Source organism: Mirounga leonina, unplaced genomic scaffold (assembly GCF_011800145.1).
Source record: "Mirounga leonina isolate KUSES-001 unplaced genomic scaffold, KU_Mleo_1.0 Mir_107, whole genome shotgun sequence".
Taxonomy (NCBI): Eukaryota; Metazoa; Chordata; class Mammalia; order Carnivora; family Phocidae; genus Mirounga; species Mirounga leonina.
The window spans coordinates 4,361,931-4,381,829 of NW_023270233.1; the positions used below are offsets into that span (position 1 = coordinate 4,361,931).

The following is a 19,899-nucleotide window of genomic DNA, read 5'->3' on the forward strand; positions in this document are numbered from 1 at the left end:
CACCCCATGAACCTTTATTTTTTATCTTTATTTTTTTTAAGATTTTATTTATTAGAGCGGTGGGAGGGGCAGAGGGAGAAGGAGAAACAGACTCCCCGCTGAGCAGGGAGCCCAACATGGGGCTCCATCCCAGGACCCCGAGATCATGACCTGAGCCGAAGACAGATGCTCAACCGACTGAGCCACCCAGGTGCCCATTGTTTTATTTTTCTTGAGATTCTACTTATGAGTGGAATTACACAGTATTTGTCTTTCTCAGTCTGACATATTTCTCTTAGCATAGTACCCTCTAGGTCCATCTGTGTTGTCTCAAATGGCACAAGCTCATCCTTTTTATGGTTGTGTAATACTCCGTTGCAGGTGTGTGCCTGTGTATACCCACCAGGTTTTCCTTATCCATTTATCTGTTGATGGACAGTTATGTTCCTTCCATATCTTGGCTGTTGTAAATAATGCTGCGGTAAACATAGGGATACATACATCATTTGAAATTAGCATTTTTTCTTCTTGGGTAAATATCCGATAGTAGAATTATTAGATTATATGGTATTTCTATTTTTTATTTTATGAGGAACCTCCATACTGTTTTCCATGTGGTTGTACCAGTTTATATTCCACCAAAAATACATGAAGGTTTTTTTTCTCCACATCCTCCTCAACACTTGTTTCTTGTGTTTTTGATTTTAGCTGTTTTGACAGGTGTGAGATGATACCTCATTGTGGTTTTGATTTGCATTTCCCTGATGATGACTGATATTGAGCATCTTTTCATGTTTCTCTTCTCAATATGTTTTGTTTTGAACAGTGTTCATTTCCTCTACCCATTCTTTAATTGGATTGTTTGATTCTTGGTGTAAGATTTTGTGTGTTCTTTATATATTTTGTGTATTAACCCCTTATCGAATATATCATTTAGAGTGCCAATGATTTTTTCTTTCCAATGATATTTCTGTAGCATGGTGACCAACATGTCAATAATAGAAATTTTCCCATCTAAGGACTTAAGGTTTTTGTGTGTGTGTGTGTTTTTTTGTTTTGGGTTTTTTGGGTGTTATTCCTATGAAATAAGATAAAAGACAATTTCTTTATTGGATGTGTTAGTTTTTTTTGTTTTGTTTTGTTTTTAAAGATTTTATGTTTAGGGGCACCTGAGAGGCTCAGTCAGTTAAGCGTCTGCCTTCAGCTCAGGTCATGATCCCAGGGTCCTGGGATTGAGTCCCGCATCGGGCTCTGCAGCAGGGAGCCTGCTTCTCCCTCTCCCTCTGCCTGCGCTCTCCCTACTTGTGGGCTCTCTCTCTCTCTCTTGCTCTCTGTGTCTCTCAAATGAATAAATAAAATCTTAAAAAAATAAAAGATACTATGTTTAGTAATCTCTACACCCAACGTGGGGCTCAAACTTAGAACACTGAGATCAGTAGTTGCATGCTCTACTGACTGAGCCAGCCAGGTGCCCCATTGAGTAAGTTAGTTATACATCAGGTCTGTAATTAGAAATAGTTGCAGGAAATCTTAACACCTATTGACTTCTGTTATTTTTCACCATATTTCTTTTTTTTTTTTTTTAAAGATTTTATTTATTTATTTGAGAGAGAGAATGAGAGAGAGAGCACATGAGAGGGGGGAGGGTCAGAGGGAGAAGCAGACTCCCTGCCGAGCAGGGAGCCCGATGTGGGACTCGATCCCGGGACTCCAGGATCATGACCTGAGCCGAAGGCAGTCGCTTAACCGACTGAGCCACCCAGGCGCCCTCACCGTATTTCTTAATTAGAGATGAAGTACCCATTTAATAGAAATTTTTCTTTATAAGAGCATCTGTGAAATAATTTTGATTGATCCTTTTCTTTTTTCTTCCCTGTTTTTGTTTTTTTCTATTTTCAGTTACAGCAACCTCAGCAGACCCTTTTAACACAGGTTAGTTTGCCATTAATTTATTTCTTTTGGATATCTGAATGAAGAATAGACCAAAATTTTATTCCTATTCTAGTATTTCTTTCAGGGTTTGAAGATGAATATTGGTTGGATTTATATATTATTTTAAGAATATATGAAATAAAGATGGAATGCATGTTGTCATTTTGTCTTTTATGGTTTTTGATTGCAGATCCAGCTGTGATCTAGGTTGAATAAATATGAGGTCTTACTTTAAATGTAATTTTTTTTTAAAGATTTTATTCATTTATTTATTTGATAGGGAGGGAGAGGGGTAGAGGGAGAGAGAGAGAGAAGCAGTCTCTGCTGAGGAGGGAGCCCAATGCGGGGCCTGATCCCAGGACACTGGGATCATGACCTGAGCCTGAAGGCAGACGCTTAACCAACTGAGCCGCCCAGGTGTCCCTAGACTTGATTCTTATTTTAAACGTAATTCCTTTTTTTTTTTTTTTTTAAGATTTTATTTATTTATTTGACAGAGACACAGCAAGAGAGGGAACACAAGCCGGGGGGAGTGGGAGAGGGAGAAGCAGGCTTCCTGCTGAGCAGAGCCTGATGTGGGCCTTGATCCCAGTACCCTGAGATCATGACCTGAGCCAAAGGCAGACGCTTAATGACTGAGCCATCCACGCGCCCCTAAACTTAATTCTTAATGCATTTTCATTGTAGCTAATATTTTTAGGAATTTTTTTTTTAACGTGTTATTTTATTTTTTTTTTTTTACCTGTTATATCATTTTAAGCTTGACCTTAGTAGGGTATTGTATTACATTATCAGTTTAAGTTTTCAGCAGCATTAAAAATTTTTGAACTTCAAGAAATACATACTTATTTGAGAGAGAGAGAGAGCGTGCATGGTAAAGAATAGAGGGAGAGGGACAAACAGACTCTGCACTTAGTGCAGAGCCTGATGTGGGGCTTGACCCTGAGACCATGACCTGAGCCAAAATCAAGTCGGAGGCTTAACCAACCAGCCACCCAGGCTCCCCCGTTTTTAAACTTAATGATACGTAGTGTTCCTTTAGGTTTGTGGACCACCTATAGTCTTTGTTGCATTTTTTTTTTTCTTTTTAAAAATTATTTTAAAGTGTTAGAAACCAGGGTACATGGGTGACTCAGTCAAGGTTAACCATCTGACTTCACTCAGGTCATGATCTCTGGGTCCTGAGATCGAGATAAGGCTCCCTGCTGAGCATGGAGTCTGTCCCTCTCCCCCTCCCCACCCACATTCATGCTCTGTCTCAAATAAATTAATAAAATCGTTAAAAATTAATAAAGTGTAAGAAACCATCACTGGTTTTTGAGCTATACAAAAATCACAAAATCATAAACTGTGGGCTGGATTTGGACCAAGGGCCATGGTTCGCTGACTTAGTGAAATACTATGAAATGGATAAAAAGGAAGCAGAACCTGTAATAATAACTGGTGACAGTGATTATCCATGGATAGGGAATTAGGTAGTTGACGAACAGGAGTAGGGGAGAAGCTTTGTACTCTGTAATCTTTCATACCATTTTAGTCTTGAATCTGTTGTATTTGTAAAAAAAAACCAAAATGCACTTGAGAAGTCAGCCTTACTTTATTTTCATTAAGGAATCAAAATCAACTGACACTGGTCCTGAATTTTCAATCTTTAATAGTAGAATTTCCATACTAAGAAAAGCTATAAACATTAGTCTTTTCTTGGAATAGCATCCATAAATCATTATTGTCTTAGAATATTAAAGAAATTTCATGAGAAATAATTTTGTGGTCGTAGTCTGAGAAACGTAGGCTGAGAAATAGTCATACTATATATATGACTTGGCCTTTTTTGTTTAAATTACAGAAATTAAGAGACTTGCTTTATTGGGCAAGTATAAAACAAATTTGTCTTGAAGAGTCAGATGATTGTTCATTTCTAATTATTTTATTTCTATTTGTATATAGAAGTTTTAATCAGTAATATACTGTGCATGTCTGTGTCAGAAAAGATGAATGAAAGTGTTAACATTTTTTTTGTTCAGTGTTATGGAAAGATAATTGATCTGTAATATTGTATTAATATAAGGTATACAATATAGTTTGATTTATCTATGTATTGTGAAATGATGACCATAGTTTTTTTATTTTTTGTTTTTTTAAAGAATTTATTTATTTGACAGAGACACAGCAAGAGAGGGAACACAAGCAGGGGGAGTGGGAGAGGGAGAAGCAGGCTCCCCACTGAGCAGGGAGCCCGATGCAGGGCTCGATCCCAGGACCCTGGGATCATGACCTGAGCCGAAGGCAGGTGCTTAACGACTGAGCCACCCAGGCGCCCCATCATAATCAGTTTTTTTTAACATGAATCACCTCACATAGTTAAAAATTTTTTTCTGTTGAAAACTTTTAAGAGCTGTCAAATATACAATACTGTATTATAGTTACCGTGCTGTACAGTACATCCATGGAACTTATTTATCTTATAAGTAGAAGTTTGTGCTTTTTGACCAGTTTCACCTGTTTCTTCCTCCCTCCATACCCTTGGCAGTCACCAAGGTTCTGTTCTGTTTCTATAAATTTTTTGTTTTTTTAGATTTCACCTGTAAGTGACATCATACATACTTGTCTTTCACTGACTTATTTCACTTATATAGGACTTTCCTGAGTATTAGGCCACTATTGTTTTGAATTTCTAAGAGGGGACTGAAATTTACAGGTTTTTTTTTTTTAAGTAATCTCTACTCCCAATGTGGGGCTTGAACCCAGAACCCCAAGATCAAGAGTTGCACACTCCACCAACTGAGCCAGCCAGGCACCCCCTAATATATGCAGTTATTTTTTTAAGGCGGGGTTGCACAGGAAGAGGGAGAGAGAGAATGAGAATCCTAAGCAGGCTCCATGCCTAGCACATGAGTCTGACGGGCTCGATCTCACAACCCTGAGAAATCATGAGTCTGATGCTTAACTGACTGAGCTACCTAGGCACCCCAATGTGCATTATTTAGAGAGTGTGTGTGCGTGCTCAAGCGTGAGGAGGAGCAGAGGGAGAGGGAGTAAGAAAGTCCCAAATGGACTCCCTGCTGAGTGCAGAGCCCAACACGGGGCTCGATTTCATGACCCTAGATCATGACGAGCCAAAATCAAGAGTTTGGACGCTCAGCCTGAGCCACTCAGGCGCACCTGCAGTATTCTTTTTTTTTTTAATTTTTATTTATTTGACAAAGAGAGAGACAGCGAGAGACGGAACACAAGCAGGGGGAGACGGCGTGGGAGAAACAGGCTTCCCGCAGAGCAGGGAACCCAATGCGGGGCTCGATCCCAGGACCCTGGGATCATGACCTGAGCTGAAGGCAGACGCTTAACGACTGAGCCACCCAGGCGCCCCCGCACCTGCAGTATTCTTAAAACTCATTTCACTATGGTGAACTTAATGTTGAGGTAGATTAAAAAAAAAAAAAGGTTTTTTTCAGACTTGATTCTCATCTTCAAGGTGTACATGTGTATTTCCTAACTTTAAATAAGTTAATTTTACATTTTGAGTTAGTTTTGAGTGCTCATTTTTAATTTCTAGAGTATTTCAAAGCATTAGCTTGATTTGATCTTGATTTTGTTTTATAGCCAGCTGTTGCACTGCCTACAAGCCTTAGCCTGTCTACTCCTCAGCCTGCAGCACAGATAACTGTATCGTATCCAACACCAAGGTCCAGTCAGCAACAAACCCAGCCTCAGAAACAGCGTGTTTTTACAGGAGTGGTTACAAAACTACATGATACATTTGGATTTGTGGATGAAGATGTATTCTTTCAGCTTAGGTAACTTAATTAGGTGTTGGCAAATGCCTTCTTGTATTTAGCCTGAAATATATTGATAAGACCTAATTGTGGCATAGGATTGTGGTTTAGTTATTTTTTGTTTTAGTCACCTGGCTTGTATTATATTTGTATCTAGCCTTTTTTTCTGGAGAATATGAGTGAAGATACCTCTGGTTACTTAATAAAATAGTTACGGTGAATTCTTTATACATGTTTTATAGGAGTGAGTTAATTTTTCCAACTCTTCATGGGCAGACTTACAGTGAGAATAGAGATTGAAATAGTCATATGCCTTTTAAAATTTAATCTTTTGTTTGACATATTTAATGATGCTATGTACTAAAAAAGCATTTTTTAATTGAAAAATTAACGAGTAAGATTGAACGATTAATGACTGACATATTCAGAATAGTATTTTGTTAGTGTGATGGTGGTTGCATGAAAGATTTTCCTTGGATATTTCAACTGTGTTCCTAGTGAACTGCCTTAGAAAGACTTTATTTGGGAAATTAAATTTAACTATCATGAGAGTTTTCTAAAAATGGGTCTCCTGTGTTCCATCTGCATTTCTCTTACCACTCCACAGCCCAAAGGAAATCTTACTTTTGGGTTATAGAAGTTAGTACTGTAGAAGGAGGGACACAATATTGGGAGAATATGAGGTGCAAAGTTATTTCTTCCACTTCAAACCCTGTGTTTTTTAGGGAGGGTGAAACATGATCAGTTCTAAAATAAAATAAGTCTAGGAGGTATATTTACTTTTTAAAAGGGCTTTTTTTAGACTTCCATTTCAGATAGTTTACGTAAGGTAAAATACTACAAGTATACATTTTTTTTGGAAGAATCTCTTAATTGAATGTATATTTAACTTATTTTCCAGTGCTGTCAAAGGGAAAACCCCCCAAGTGGGTGACAGAGTATTGGTTGAAGCTACATATAATCCCAATATGCCTTTTAAATGGAATGCTCAAAGAATTCAGACGCTGCCAAATCAGGTATATAAAATAACGGAGTTAGGTGTTATAGAAACTTGGTGATTCAGTTTACTAATTTTCAGAGTTTTTTCTTTCTCTTTAAAATTTTTATTTTATTTCTTTATTTTTATTAAGAATCAATCCCAAACTCAACCTTTACTGAAGACTCCTCCTGCTGTACTTCAGCCAATTGCACCACAGACGACGTTTGGTGTTCAGGCTCAGCCCCAACCCCAGTCCCTCCTGCAGGCCCAGATCTCAGCAGCTTCTATTACACCATTATTGCAGACTCAGCCACAGCCTTTATTACAGCAGCCACAGCAGAAAGGTATTACTTGCAGTGTGTCTTTTCTGTTTCAGACTAACACGTAACTTTTACAACTGTAGTTGTTAAAACAACGAGAATATGCTTTTTTAAAAAAGGCAAGGATTTCCAAAATACTTGAAAGGAGGTTTAAGTATCTTGTGCAGGCCACTTCTACTTACGTAGCTGTTTGGAAGTATTTTTATTTTATTGCTCTTATAGAAAGACATGCTCTTTGTGAACTTAAATGTCAATATTAATCCCCAGTCCCTTTATTGGTATCTTATCTGTAATGGAAGGAAATGTCATATAATCAACATTTTATTTATTTATTTATTTTTTTAAAAGATTTTATTTATTTTTTTGAGAGAGAATGAGAGAGAGCGAGCACATGAGAGGGGGGAGGGTCAGAGGGAGAAGCAGACCCCCTGCTAAGCAAGGAGCCCGTTATGGAACTTGATCCCGGGACTCCAGGATCATGACCTGAGCCGAAGGCAGTCGCCCAACCAACTGAGCCACCCAGGCGCCCTTATTATTATTTTTTTAAGATTTATTTATTTAGGGGGGAGGGGAGGACAGGGAGAGAGAGAATCTACAAGCAGACTCCCCGCTGAGCAGGGAGCCCAACATGGGGCTCAATCCCAGGACCCTGAGATAATGACCTGAGCCAAAATCTAGAGTTGCCCACTTAACCGACTGGGCCAACCAGGTGCCCCTACACATAATATTTTATATATGTGTTGTCTGGTGATAGTACTTTAAATTATCCATTGAATTACAGTGCATGAAATAAATGAGCTGTATTTTACATTTTCCTGTGCAAATTAATTATTTGACATTGGGGACACTTTTTATTGAAGTATTAACAAGATAGCCTTGGCTTCACAGAAGCCTACTTTTTTTTTTTAAAGATTTTATTTATTTATTTGAGAGAGAGAATGAGATAGAGAGAGAGAGAGCATGAGACAGGGGAGGGTCAGAGGGAGAAGCAGACTCCCTGCCGAGCAGGGAGCCCGATGCGGGACTCGATCCTGGGACTCCGGGATCATGACCTGAGCCGAAGGCAGTCGCTTAACCGACTGAGCCACCCAGGCGCCCGCCTACTTTTTTTTTTTAAGATTTTATTTATTTTGAGAGAGCGAGAGAGCGAGCATGAGGGTAGTAGGGAGAGGAAGAAGCAGACTTCCCGCCGAGCAGGGAGCCAGGTGCGGGGCTCGAACCCAGGACCCTGGGATCACGACCTGAGCTGAAGGCAGGCAGTCAGCCAACTGACCCACCAGGCACCCCAACAAAAGCCTAATTAATTGGCTTGTTGTTGTTGTTTTTGGTAGGGTGGTTTTTTTTTTTTCTTTAATATATATATATTTTAGAGGAGAGAGAGAGTGCACAGGAGGAGGGGGAAGAGCAGAGGGGGAGGGAGAGGAGAGAAAGAAACTCAAGCAGATTCCGCCAAGCGTGTAGCCCAGTGTGAGGCTCCATCCCATGACCATGAGATCATGACGTGAGCCAAAATCAAGAGTCAGATGCTTAGTCAGCTGAGCCATGCAGGCACCCCTAATTAGTATTTTTTTTTTTTTTAAGATTTTATTTATTTGACAGAGACAGACACAGCGAGAGAGGGAGCACAAGCAGGGGGGTGGGAGAGGGAAAAGCAGGCTTCCCGCCGAGCAGGGAGCCCGATGCAGGGCTCAATCCCAGGACCCTGGGATCGTGACCTGAGCCGAAGGCAGACGCTCAACTAACTGAGCCATTTTTTCCCAACATTATGTTCTAAAAGTTTCTCATACTATTTTTTTTCTTTTAAAGATTTTATTTATTTGACAGAGAGACACAGGGAGAGAGGCAACACAAGCAGGGGGAGTGGGATCATGACTCGAGCTGAAGGCAGATGCTTAACGTCTGAGCCACCCAGGCACCCCTCTCATACTAGTTTTTCCATCTGGCTGATTCTTCATTTTCATTATTAGATAATATCACACATACGAATATTGTACAGTTTATCTGTTTTCTGGTAAACGTTAGGATTATTTCTAGTTTTTGGTTTCAGAGAATGCTGTTAAAAATGTCCTCTCATATGTGTCCAGGAGCATGTGCCCAGGTTTCTGTAGGACATACATATACCTTCAGGTGGAATTGCAAGGTCTGAGGGTTTGTGTAACTTAAACTTACTAGATAATGCCAGGGTGTTTTCAGTCTACTTGGTTCTTCCAAATATCTGCCCGGTAGTCCTGTGATTTCTTTTCTGTTTTTATTTATTTATTTATTTTCTAAAGATTTTAATTATTTATTTTCTAAAGATTTTAATTATTCATTTGTTAGAGCACAAGCAGGGGAAGCAGCAGGCAGAGGGAGAAGCAGGCTCCAGCTGAGCAAGGAGCCCTACATGGGGCTCAATCCCAGGACCCTGGGATCATGACCTGAGCCGAAGGCAGACCCTTAACTGACTCAGCCACCCAGGCATCCTCTGTTTGTTTTTAAAGATTTTATTTAGGGGTACCTGGGTGGCTCAGTTAAGCATCTGCCTTTCGCTTAGGTCGTGATCCCAGAGTCCTGGGATCAAGCCCCACATCAGGCTCTTTGCTTAACTTCTCCCTCTCTGCCTGCTACTCCCATGCTTGTGCACTCTCTCTGTCAAATAAATAATAAAAACTTAAAAAAAAAAAAACAACTTAAAAAATTTCCATTGGCAGCTATGGATTCCTTTTCATAAGAGTTAGCTGTTTCTTTCCTCCCCACAATTTTTATCATGAAAATTTTCAAGCATACAAAAATGTTGAAAGAACAGTGAAGTGATCAGTTATATACTTACAACCTTGTAAAATTGTTAACATTTTATTATGTGTTTTGCCTGCTTACTTGTGTACAAATACATACAGTTTTTGCTTATTCCTTTGAAGTAGTTAGCAGACACTGGGATGTTTCACCCCTATATACTGAAGCATGTCCTTTCTAAAAGAGACCCATTTTTCTTTTCTTTCCTTTTCTTTTTTTTTTTTAAGATTTCATTTATTTAGGGTGCCTGGGTGGCTCAGATGGTTGGGCATCTGCCTTCGGCTCAGGGCATGATCCCAGGGTCTTGGGATCGAGTCCCACATTGGTTCCCTGCTCAGCAGGGAGCCTGCTTCTCCCTCTGCCTCTGTCTGTCTCTTATGAATAAATAAATAAAAAGCTTTAAAAAAAAATTTGACAAAGAGAGACAGACAGTGAGAGAGAGGGACACAAGCAAGGGGAGTGGGAGAGGGAGAAGCAGACTTCCTGTGGAGCAGGGAGCCTGATGTAGGGCTCCATCCCAGGACCCTGGGATCATAACCTGAGCTGAAGGCAGACGCTCAATGACTGAGCCACTTAGGTGCCCCGAGACCATTTTTCTATATAACTACAATCTATTATCACATCTAAGAAAAAGCATTTAAGTATTCTCAGTATATTCAAATCTCCCCATTTGTCTCCCAGAGGTCTTTGAAGGTTGTGTTTTGTTTCCTAAACAAAAAGTCAATCAGCTTTTATCCGTTGTGTTTGGTTATGTTATTTTAGTTTTTTTATTCTAGAATAGTTACCCACATTTTCTTTTCTTCAAATATTTATTTAAGAGAGAGTGCAGGGGTGGAGGGGGAGCCAGAGGGCAGAAGGAGAGGGAGAGAGAATCCCAAGGCAGACTCCCCACTGGTGGAAAGCCCGAGGCAGGGCCCTATCCCTGGACCCTGGGATTATGACTGGAGCTGAAATCAAGAGTTGGACACTCAACTGACTAAGCAACCCAGGTGCCCAAGTTTCCCGCTTTTTCTTCTTCCTTTACAACATTGACTTTTTTAAGAAATTGGGCTAGTTGTCCTGTAGATTCTTTTGGAATGTTGTATAATGGATTTGCCTTTATTCCTTGTGACAGTTTTATCTTGTTCCTCTATCTGCCATATAAACTATGAACCTAGTAGATAAGTCTAAAGGCTTTGGTAAGGGGTGCCTGGGTGGCTCCGTCAGTTAAGCATCAGTCTTCTGATTTAGGTTTCAGTTCATGATCTCAGGGTTGTTAGATTGAGTCCCCACATCAGGCTCCTTGCTGGGTGTGGAGCCTGCTTAAGATTTTCTTTCTTCCTCTCCTTCTGCCCCCCCCCCCTCCACCGCCCGGCTCACTTGTGCTCTCTCTCTCTCTCTCTCTCTCTTTTTTTTTTTAAGATTTATTTGCGCGAGAGAGATTGAGAGACAGAGAGCATGAGAGGGGGTAGGGTCAGAGGGAGAAGCAGACTCCCTGCTGAGCAGGGAGCCCAATGTGGGACTCGATCCCAGGACTCCAGGATCATGAACTGAGCCGAAGGCAGTCGCTTAACCAACTGAGCCACCCAGGCGCCCTGTGCTCTCTCTCTTAAAAAAAGAAAAAGAAAGGCGTTGGCCAGGACACCTTATAGGTGATGTTTTGTAATTTGTATTGCACATGTCAGATTCTTCCATTAATTGATGCTAAATTTCATAACTAGGTCAGAGTGGAGATCTCTCCATAATAAGGAGTTCTTTTTCTCTGTGGAACCTCTGGATGATAGTTTGGCACCCTGTGAATAACTTGTACAGCAGTCTTTGTACTCTCTGTGGATCAGGGATTTCAAACTATAGCCCTTTGATTTGGTCCATGGCCTGGTTTATATGGTGACTGAGCTATAAATGGCTTTTGCATTTTTAAATGATTACAAAAATATATACAAATATACAAGTGGTGTCTACTATTTGTTGGCCACGAAGCTTAAAACATCAGCCAGCTTTTTCTAGTTGTAAAACTTAACTGGGTAATGCTTTTATTTAAGTCAAAATATTTTTTGTGTGTGTCTTTTAAAGCTGGTTTATTGCAGCCTCCTGTTCGTATAGTTTCACAGCCACAACCAGCACGAAGATTAGATCCACCATCCAGATTTTCAGGAAGGAATGACAGAGGGGATCAAGTGCCTAACAGAAAAGATGACCGAAGGTATTTTTTTTTAAGTGTACTTTTTTTTTTTTTTTAAAGATTTTATTTTTATTTATTTGACAGAGAGAGAGACAGCGAGAGAGGGAACACAAGCAGGGGGAGTGGGAGAGGGAGAAGCAGGCCTCCCGCTGAGCAGGGAGCCCGATACGGGGCTCGATCCCAGGACTCTGGGATCGTGACCTGAGCTGAAGGCAGACGCTTAATGACTGAGCCACCCAGACGCCCCTAAGTGTACTTTTTTTAAGTGTACTTTTTAAGTGTACCTTTGATGGTGGTGAAGGTGCACACTGTGAATGCATGTGATGCCACAAACTGTACATTTAAAAATGGTTAAATGGTGAGTTTGTGTTACACATACTGTACAACAGTTTTTAAGAAGTTGTTAAAATATATTAGCGAATCTTATATTATCTATTTTATTAAAAAACTGTTCAATAATGCCAGAAATATTAGTAATTTTAGAACATTTTGTTTTAAGTCGTGAAAGGGAGAGAGAACGACGTAGATCCAGAGAAAGATCTCCTCAGAGAAAACGTTCCCGGGAGAGATCTCCTCGAAGAGAGAGAGAACGATCACCTCGGAGAGTTCGACGTGTTGTTCCACGTTACACAGTTCAGTTTTCAAAATTTTCCTTAGATTGGTAAGTTCTTTTCCCCCCATTGTTTTATTGAATTACCAGTTTTATAATTTGTCTAATTTAGTAGAATGTTACAGAGATATTTTTCTTACAACTTTCATTCCTGACATTTACTTTATATAGGGCAGAAATGCAGTTTGAAGTAGGAGTGTATTTTCGTATATTCATCAAATCATTAAAGATAGTTACTGAAAAAGAGCCACTTGTGATCAACTTGTGTTTTTTTTTTTAATTTGTTTCTTGAAGTTAATCATTTAAGGTCCAGATTTATTGATAACTTTATTAAGTCCATGTGTAGTTCATTGTGTATGATGAAGTAATAACACAGCAGTGGACCAGTTATTTCAAGTTAGCTGTGACGATGTGGCATCATAGCAACATAGACCTTCATATACACTCACAGACATATATACATGTATATAAATACATTTTTCAGCCTTTGGAGTCAGAGTTAATAGGCAAGTTGACAAGAATTTCTTAGTTTCACCTGCAAAATGGAAATTTTATCAACTAGTAGAATTCCTAAGGTTAAATTAAGTTTGTGTATCTAAAGCACTTAATCCAGTCTGTGGCAGTTGTAGATACTCCATAATTAATGGTGGTGGTGGGATGTCATGGCCAGGTAGTAACTACAAAGTTGTAATTCATAAAAACGCAAATTGGTCAAATGACTGATTTAGTCTAAGGGAAAGGAGGAATTATCTAAAGGCCCTGGGATGGGACTGGCAATTGAATATAAGATAAATTAACAAATGGAGAAAACAAATTGACAATAAAATAAAAATGAATCATTAAAAGCAGTGTTTAAAGCTGTTTAGCATAGGAACAAATAACTGTGCGCTTCAGTCTCCTGAGGATATATTACTGTGTTTCAACGAAGAATAATAATATTGATAATACTGACCTGTCAGAAATTTAAATTTCTATATATTCAGTTCTAGGTTGAGTAAAACAGTGTAAACTTAAACTACTCAATGCCAAAAAAAATCTTTCTTAGGAACTTTGCTTAATTGTTAGATAGTTCATGTTCATTTAGTCATGTGGTCAAATGAGCAACTATTCTTCATTTATACTACTTTTCTTGTTACTCCTATTTACTTTTATCTAGATTGCATATATCAGAGAAACTTATTAGAACCAAAAACACTTCTCCAGTCCCAAATATATTAAATAGAGGAGCTCTGCTCTACTTTTGGGGAGAATTGTGATGAATAGGATATAAATTCAATAGCTATTTCTCTCCTTCCAGGTTAGACCTTCATAGTTTCATTTCATCACTTTGAAATAAATTCCTAGAACATCAGATCAACCCATTACAAATAAAAATCATTTGAAATTACTATACCTTTTCTCATCTATAGTTGTGGAAATCAAGATTGTTTTGTAGTAATGTGATTATAAGATACTGTATGCCAAGGCATGACTCATTTGTACATCCTTTGTTTTATTGTAGATTAAAATCCTACAGGGTAAAACACAACTTCAAAAATTCTAGAGATGGAAAACTAAGAAACTGTTATACAAACTGTCTATTTGAAACATTTCTTAAAAAACTCAAATAAGTATTTTTCAAATTTTCCTTATTTTGACAGCAGAATTTTATCCAAATAATGTATACTTACGTTAGCAACCATACCTGATGACAAGTTTGTCACTATATGTTTGTTATTTTTAGGCTTCAAATAAAAAGATACCCCTACAAATATATTAGGTCATAATTTATACCTTGTCTTTAGTTGTCTTTCAAAAAGACAGTGAAAAGAAAAATAATAAAAAAGATAATGTAGTTATCTTTTCATCTTACAAATTGTTGTTTTCCACTTTTTGTTACGCTTTTAATAGAAATCCTTTGTTCTTTTACCAGATTGATTTACCTTTGAGTTCCTTTTCTTTAAAAGCTCTGCTTCTTAGGAAAAAGGAAAGCATCCTTTAAAACAATCAGTATTTAAAAGGCAAGAAACTTACCCTCTTTACGTAATAATCCATCAGGTATGGATCGTAATCATTAACAGAGAGAGGTATGGAGGTGTTAGATAATCAAACATTTAGATTTAGCTTTCATGTGGATTTTTGTGCTTAATTTTGAATGTAAATATGCTTGATATAGGATCTTACTATAAAATGAAGATTTATGTTTTTTACATTATATGAACCTAATTGAGGAGTACGCATCATTTGGTATCAATCTTGTCCCTTCTTTGTATCCATTCTATATGAATTATAATTTTCTAAAAAATTCGTAGTTTCAGCTGAGGTAGAACTGCTTTTTGTTCATATCTTCTCTGGAGCTGGCATTGAAGTTATTTCAGAGGGTCTCTAACGTATTTCAAGCTACACAGAAAACGCAAAGAAATGAAGGTAACACTTAGGTACCAGTTATTTATTTAAAGCTCTAAGTAGACAAATTTGAAAGTGAGGTTTCATATGGCTCTTTGCAAATCTATAGCTCATTAATAATTGATTCTGACCATTCTCAGCTGGCTTTTAACCATGTCAGCTTATATATTTAGATGTGGAATGGAGTGAATGTTCATATAATCTTTGATACTAAGGCCATTTATTCACTTACTTATGTCTGTTTTTCAGTCCTAGTTGTGACATGATGGAACTAAGGCGCCGTTATCAGAATTTATATATACCTAGTGACTTTTTTGATGCTCAGTTTACATGGGTGGATGCTTTCCCTTTGTCAAGACCATTTCAGCTGGGAAATTACTGCAATTTCTATGTAATGCACAGAGAAGTAGAGTCCTTAGAAAAAAATATGGCTATTCTTGATCCACCAGATGCTGACCATTTATACAGTGCAAAGGTTTGTATTCTGTGATATATAGCTAAAATTTCTGAGCAGTTACTCATATTAAGAGTGTATGTGGAATTAATCTCCTGGAAGTGGTTATGTTTAAGACCTGAATAGCTATTTTTTTTTTTCCTTGTCTGCCTGATTCTGTTTTGGTTATTTAAGTAATTTAATTTAACCTCTTTGTCTTATCTCTTAAGCTGTAAAATTCATGGTTATTGTTTTAACATTTTGAAACTCATAAACGTGAAGATGAAGTTGATTTTACTGAATAGCTTTTTGGAATGTTCTGTGACTTCTGGTAGCCTCAGATAAAACGTAATGTTGGTGAATTCCCTATATGTTAGCCTTCAGGGTAACATTCAATATATTGCTTATGGTCGGATAGTTTTTGGCTATTATAGAACATTGATCAAAAAGCATTTCTTGACAAGTTAAAATTCTATCATTATAAAGTATCTAATACCATTTCTGCTGTAGCATTTTACTTTCCATTTTTATAAAAAAATTTTGGATATCTAATATGTAAGGATAATTAGTAGTGCTTCTCATTTTTTTACATTACTTTAGACTTTTGACAGGATTGAATTATTTGACTATAATAGGTAATGCTGATGGCTAGTCCTAGTATGGAAGATTTGTATCATAAGTCATGTGCTCTTGCTGAAGACCCACAAGAACTTCGAGATGGATTTCAACATCCTGCTAGACTTGTTAAGGTAAAATGAAACACTTATTTTAACTTCAGGTATATATTTGCTTTGCTTAGTTCTAACTCTGTGTGTGTGTGTCTACATATGTATATAAAATACATATATATATAATATATAAAATTAAAAATACTACATTTTTAACTTATTAACAACTAATTTTTGTATTGTTAAGGCACTCAAAATTTAATGATGAAGATTTTCTTTCAGTGAAGATTATGGCTATATCTTATTTGTATGTCACTAGTTCAGCTGTCATTTTGGTATTTTATGCTCGTAGGATAGTAAAATTTTAGTCGTATTGGATTTAGTATATTTTTGGATTCTTTTAAAGTGTGAATTATAGCTTGTTTCTTTAAAAAAATTCTTTATCTGAAGAAATATTTTAGAAGGATGAGTTATGATGTGTAAATCCTATTCCATTGCTGAAATGCAGTGTGGAACACGATGAACTGAACTCTTCCTTGACTGACAGATACCAGAGGTAGTAAAAATGATATTGGAAAGGTTTGTCCCTTTCCTTTTCAAGTATTTTATTTGTAATTTGACAAGTTGCATAACACATGTAAATGATTCTTTGTTTTGAATTAGTTTTTAGTGGGCATGAAAGGCAAGGATGAAGCCATGGCCATTGGAGGTCACTGGTCTCCTTCGTTGGATGGACCAGACCCAGAAAAAGACCCCTCTGTGTTGATTAAGACTGCTATTCGTTGTTGTAAGGCTCTGACAGGCATTGATCTAAGTGTATGCACGCAATGGTAAGTACCAATTCATTTCTTGATTAGAAATGTTTTTTCATAGTTTATATAGATGTTCTTATCTGTCAGCCTCCCCTCCCCCCTTATTTTAGCAACCTTGATCATGCAGGTAATCTCAAAGGAAAATCCCCATTTGTAGCAAAAGTTTATTTGGTGCCAAAAATGTTTGGGGGAAAAAGGATTTAAGAACTAATCAAAATAAACTGAACATTACTTAAATGTTTTGTTATGCTTTACTTCGGAAGTTGGATGTATGTTGAAAATATTTTTCATTTCATGCATAGCTGGAGAAGATCGTCAAGAGAGAACTTCATTTCATTATAATTCTTTTGTTATAAAATGATGTAGGTGCTGATTATTTTTGTTCAGCCATATTTTCTCTTGAGGCTTATTTGTCTTGTGTATTTTAGTGTATTTCTTGTGACTTAATTGAGAATATTCTTTTTTTAGCACATGAAATCTGAACAGCTATCCAGCTTCTTCAGGTATTCTCTAAAATATGGGTAGCTCTATAATCAAACTTGAAAATGCCTTGGGGAACATATTCTTTTAACCATAAAATATTGTACAAATGTACCAAAAGAGGAACTATGGCTTCTATAATTTTTTTTTCTTTAGACCAACCTCAAGTTCTTGCAGCAAAATTTCTTTACTTGATGTGCTACAAGTGAACTAGGGTCTTTAAAATGTATTTTAGAATTTTTTTTCCAACATGCTTCTTCCCTTGCAACAGGTACCGTTTTGCAGAGATTCGCTACCATCGCCCTGAGGAGACCCACAAGGGGCGTACAGTTCCAGCTCATGTGGAGACAGTGGTTTTATTTTTCCCGGATGTTTGGCATTGCCTTCCCACCCGCTCAGAGTGGGAAACCCTCTCCCGAGGATACAAGCAGCAGCTGGTCGAGAAGCTTCAGGGTGAACGCAAGGAGGCTGATGGAGAACAGGCACTGAACGCTAATCCCTTTTTCTATTTCCGCTTCTCACAGGCACAGGAACACAGGCACAAATGCACACCACACACTACATAACAAACACACATGGAGGAACATAACTGGTAACAGCGACTGGTAATCCAGCTTTCAGCAGTATAGTTGTATTTTCTTTTCTTTAAAAAAAAAATCTGTCTAGTATGCTAACTTTAAGAGTGCTGAGACCTCAAAGGAAAATAAGTTGTGCTTAAATTGCACAGAATTTTGTTTTTATCATAGGTCTAGTTGCTGGAATCTGGGACCAGTTGTTGAGCAAGATTCAGTATTAAGCCATTTTAAACATTTTGCCATTTTCTAAAATTTAAAAAATTTTCTCTTTCACGGTCATCAGTTCTAGTCATGGATATTTGAAATTGGACAACCACAAGTCTGAGAGATTTGACATTTCAGGCTATGTGGCATCGTCTTTGGTACATTTGAAAGGTCTGACTAAATCAGTCTTAACTTTGGGTGGCTTGAAAATTGGGGCAAGATCACACACTGTGTGGTTAGTGGAGACCGGCAGTGTTTGTGCATCCCTGATATCCTTTGTGTTGTAATTTATCACCCTTTTGTGTTTCACAGATCTGGCTTTGATTGGCTGATGAGTGTCTTTGTGATCAGTTAAAAGTGGTAGAATGTATGTACGTGGACTTGCCTAAATAATAACTTTAGGAGAAGACAATCTGAAACATTTGTGACCTTGCACAGATCAGCAACAGACTTTTAAAAATAAATTACTTTTATTTTAAGGTTTCAGAATAGTAATTATGTTCTTAACTTTGTATATCAGGATGAAGAAGAGAAAGATGATGGTGAAGCTAAAGAAATTTCTACTCCAACCCATTGGTCTAAACTTGATCCAAAGACAATGAAGGTAACTTTGAAATTTGAAATCTCTGACAAGAATAGAGAATGAGATCCGTGTTTTATCATAAAAAACCACTAAAAATAAAGTCAACTGAATACATATTCTGTATTTATACGTGTGTGTATAATTATTAAATAAAGGTTGACTTTATAAATCAGTGCAGCCTATATCTGTCGAGTGTAATATACAAGTGCATGTAGTATGAGTAGCATCATTTTTTGATTGGGGAACTGAGCAAGAAGGCAGAATTTCTGCACTTAAGTAATTTAAATTCAAGGAAAAGGGAAGAAACAGGAAAAAGATTATCAAGATTACTTTAGTTTTTGAAATAATATTTAAAAAGTAGGTTGATACACATCTGAACTGGGAAAGAATAATTTAAAAGCCTCTTTTGAAAATCATTGGTTAAGCTGTACTAGTTTTTCTTTGGTCCCCAATGTCTTTGGACTGATTATCATTCTATACTTTTTCGTTTCTGGGCTTATAATGTGAATGTAGATCCATAGAATTCTATGTGTGTACATTCTACATAGATCAGAAGATCACTAGCTTTTGCAGCCTGTTACTTTTAACACATAAAAGCTGACCTTTTGGTTAACTTTTGTCAGCAAAAAACCCATTTTCTTCCTTCTTATGAAACTGTAGTTTTTTAACCCACATTGCTTTTTTTTTTAGTAAGTAGAGAATGTATATCATAAGAAGATTAAGCCTGCATCCCAGGACTTTTTATCAAACTGATGGCTTTGCCATAAAGTTTCTTATTTTAAAACTTGTATTTCTTTTGGTTATAAATACAATGTGTGCTTATTTTAAAAACTGGTACATACATAGAAAAATAGAAGATAAAAGTTACTCAAGTCTATAACTCAAACACAGCCACTGTTAAAATTTTCGTGTATTTTTTCCATTATTTTTTCTGTGTACAAGCTTTATGATTGGTTGGTTGGTTGGTTCTGATCATCTATAAAACATTGGCAGTCTCATCCTTTTCAATTAATATTGGTGTTTCCCATGTAATTCTTTTTAAATGTTCTGTATTCCTCTCATCCAGTTGATGTGGTATTATTATCTTTTGTTGGATATTTAGATTCTTCACATTTTTGAGGAAGGAACTGTTACAAGAAATATGTAAAAGTTTTGTTTTGTTTTCCAGTGTGTTTAGAATATTTCTTTAGGGTGAACTGCCGTAAATTAGAATTTCTGTGTCAAAGAGCATTA

General features: G+C 37.3%; 1 protein-coding gene and 1 non-coding gene across 7 annotated transcripts in view; both read left to right on the forward strand.

The window, feature by feature from the left end:
• LOC118018788 (cell division cycle and apoptosis regulator protein 1) overlaps positions 1–19,899 on the forward strand; it is a 105,511-nt gene that overhangs the window by 59,598 nt on the left and 26,014 nt on the right. For 4 of the 6 annotated variants that reach the window (XM_035017539.1, XM_035017536.1, XM_035017533.1 and 1 more), the window contains exons 5-15: positions 1,879–1,911; positions 5,512–5,705; positions 6,586–6,700; positions 6,815–7,007; positions 11,808–11,937; positions 12,416–12,577; positions 15,161–15,386; positions 15,980–16,093; positions 16,676–16,842; positions 17,576–17,786; positions 18,604–18,687. In XM_035017539.1, coding sequence (XP_034873430.1) covers positions 1,879–1,911; positions 5,512–5,705; positions 6,586–6,700; positions 6,815–7,007; positions 11,808–11,937; positions 12,416–12,577; positions 15,161–15,386; positions 15,980–16,093; positions 16,676–16,842; positions 17,576–17,786; positions 18,604–18,687 — 1,629 coding nt within the window. The remainder of the gene's footprint in view (positions 1–1,878; positions 1,912–5,511; positions 5,706–6,585; positions 6,701–6,814; positions 7,008–11,807; positions 11,938–12,415; positions 12,578–15,160; positions 15,387–15,979; positions 16,094–16,675; positions 16,843–17,575; positions 17,787–18,603; positions 18,688–19,899) is intronic. The other 2 variants (XM_035017560.1, XM_035017570.1) reach the window with 2 other exon arrangements.
• LOC118019195 lies at positions 16,480–16,544 on the forward strand. The gene has a single exon (XR_004681617.1). It is a non-coding gene; the product is annotated as a small nucleolar RNA SNORD98 (small nucleolar RNA).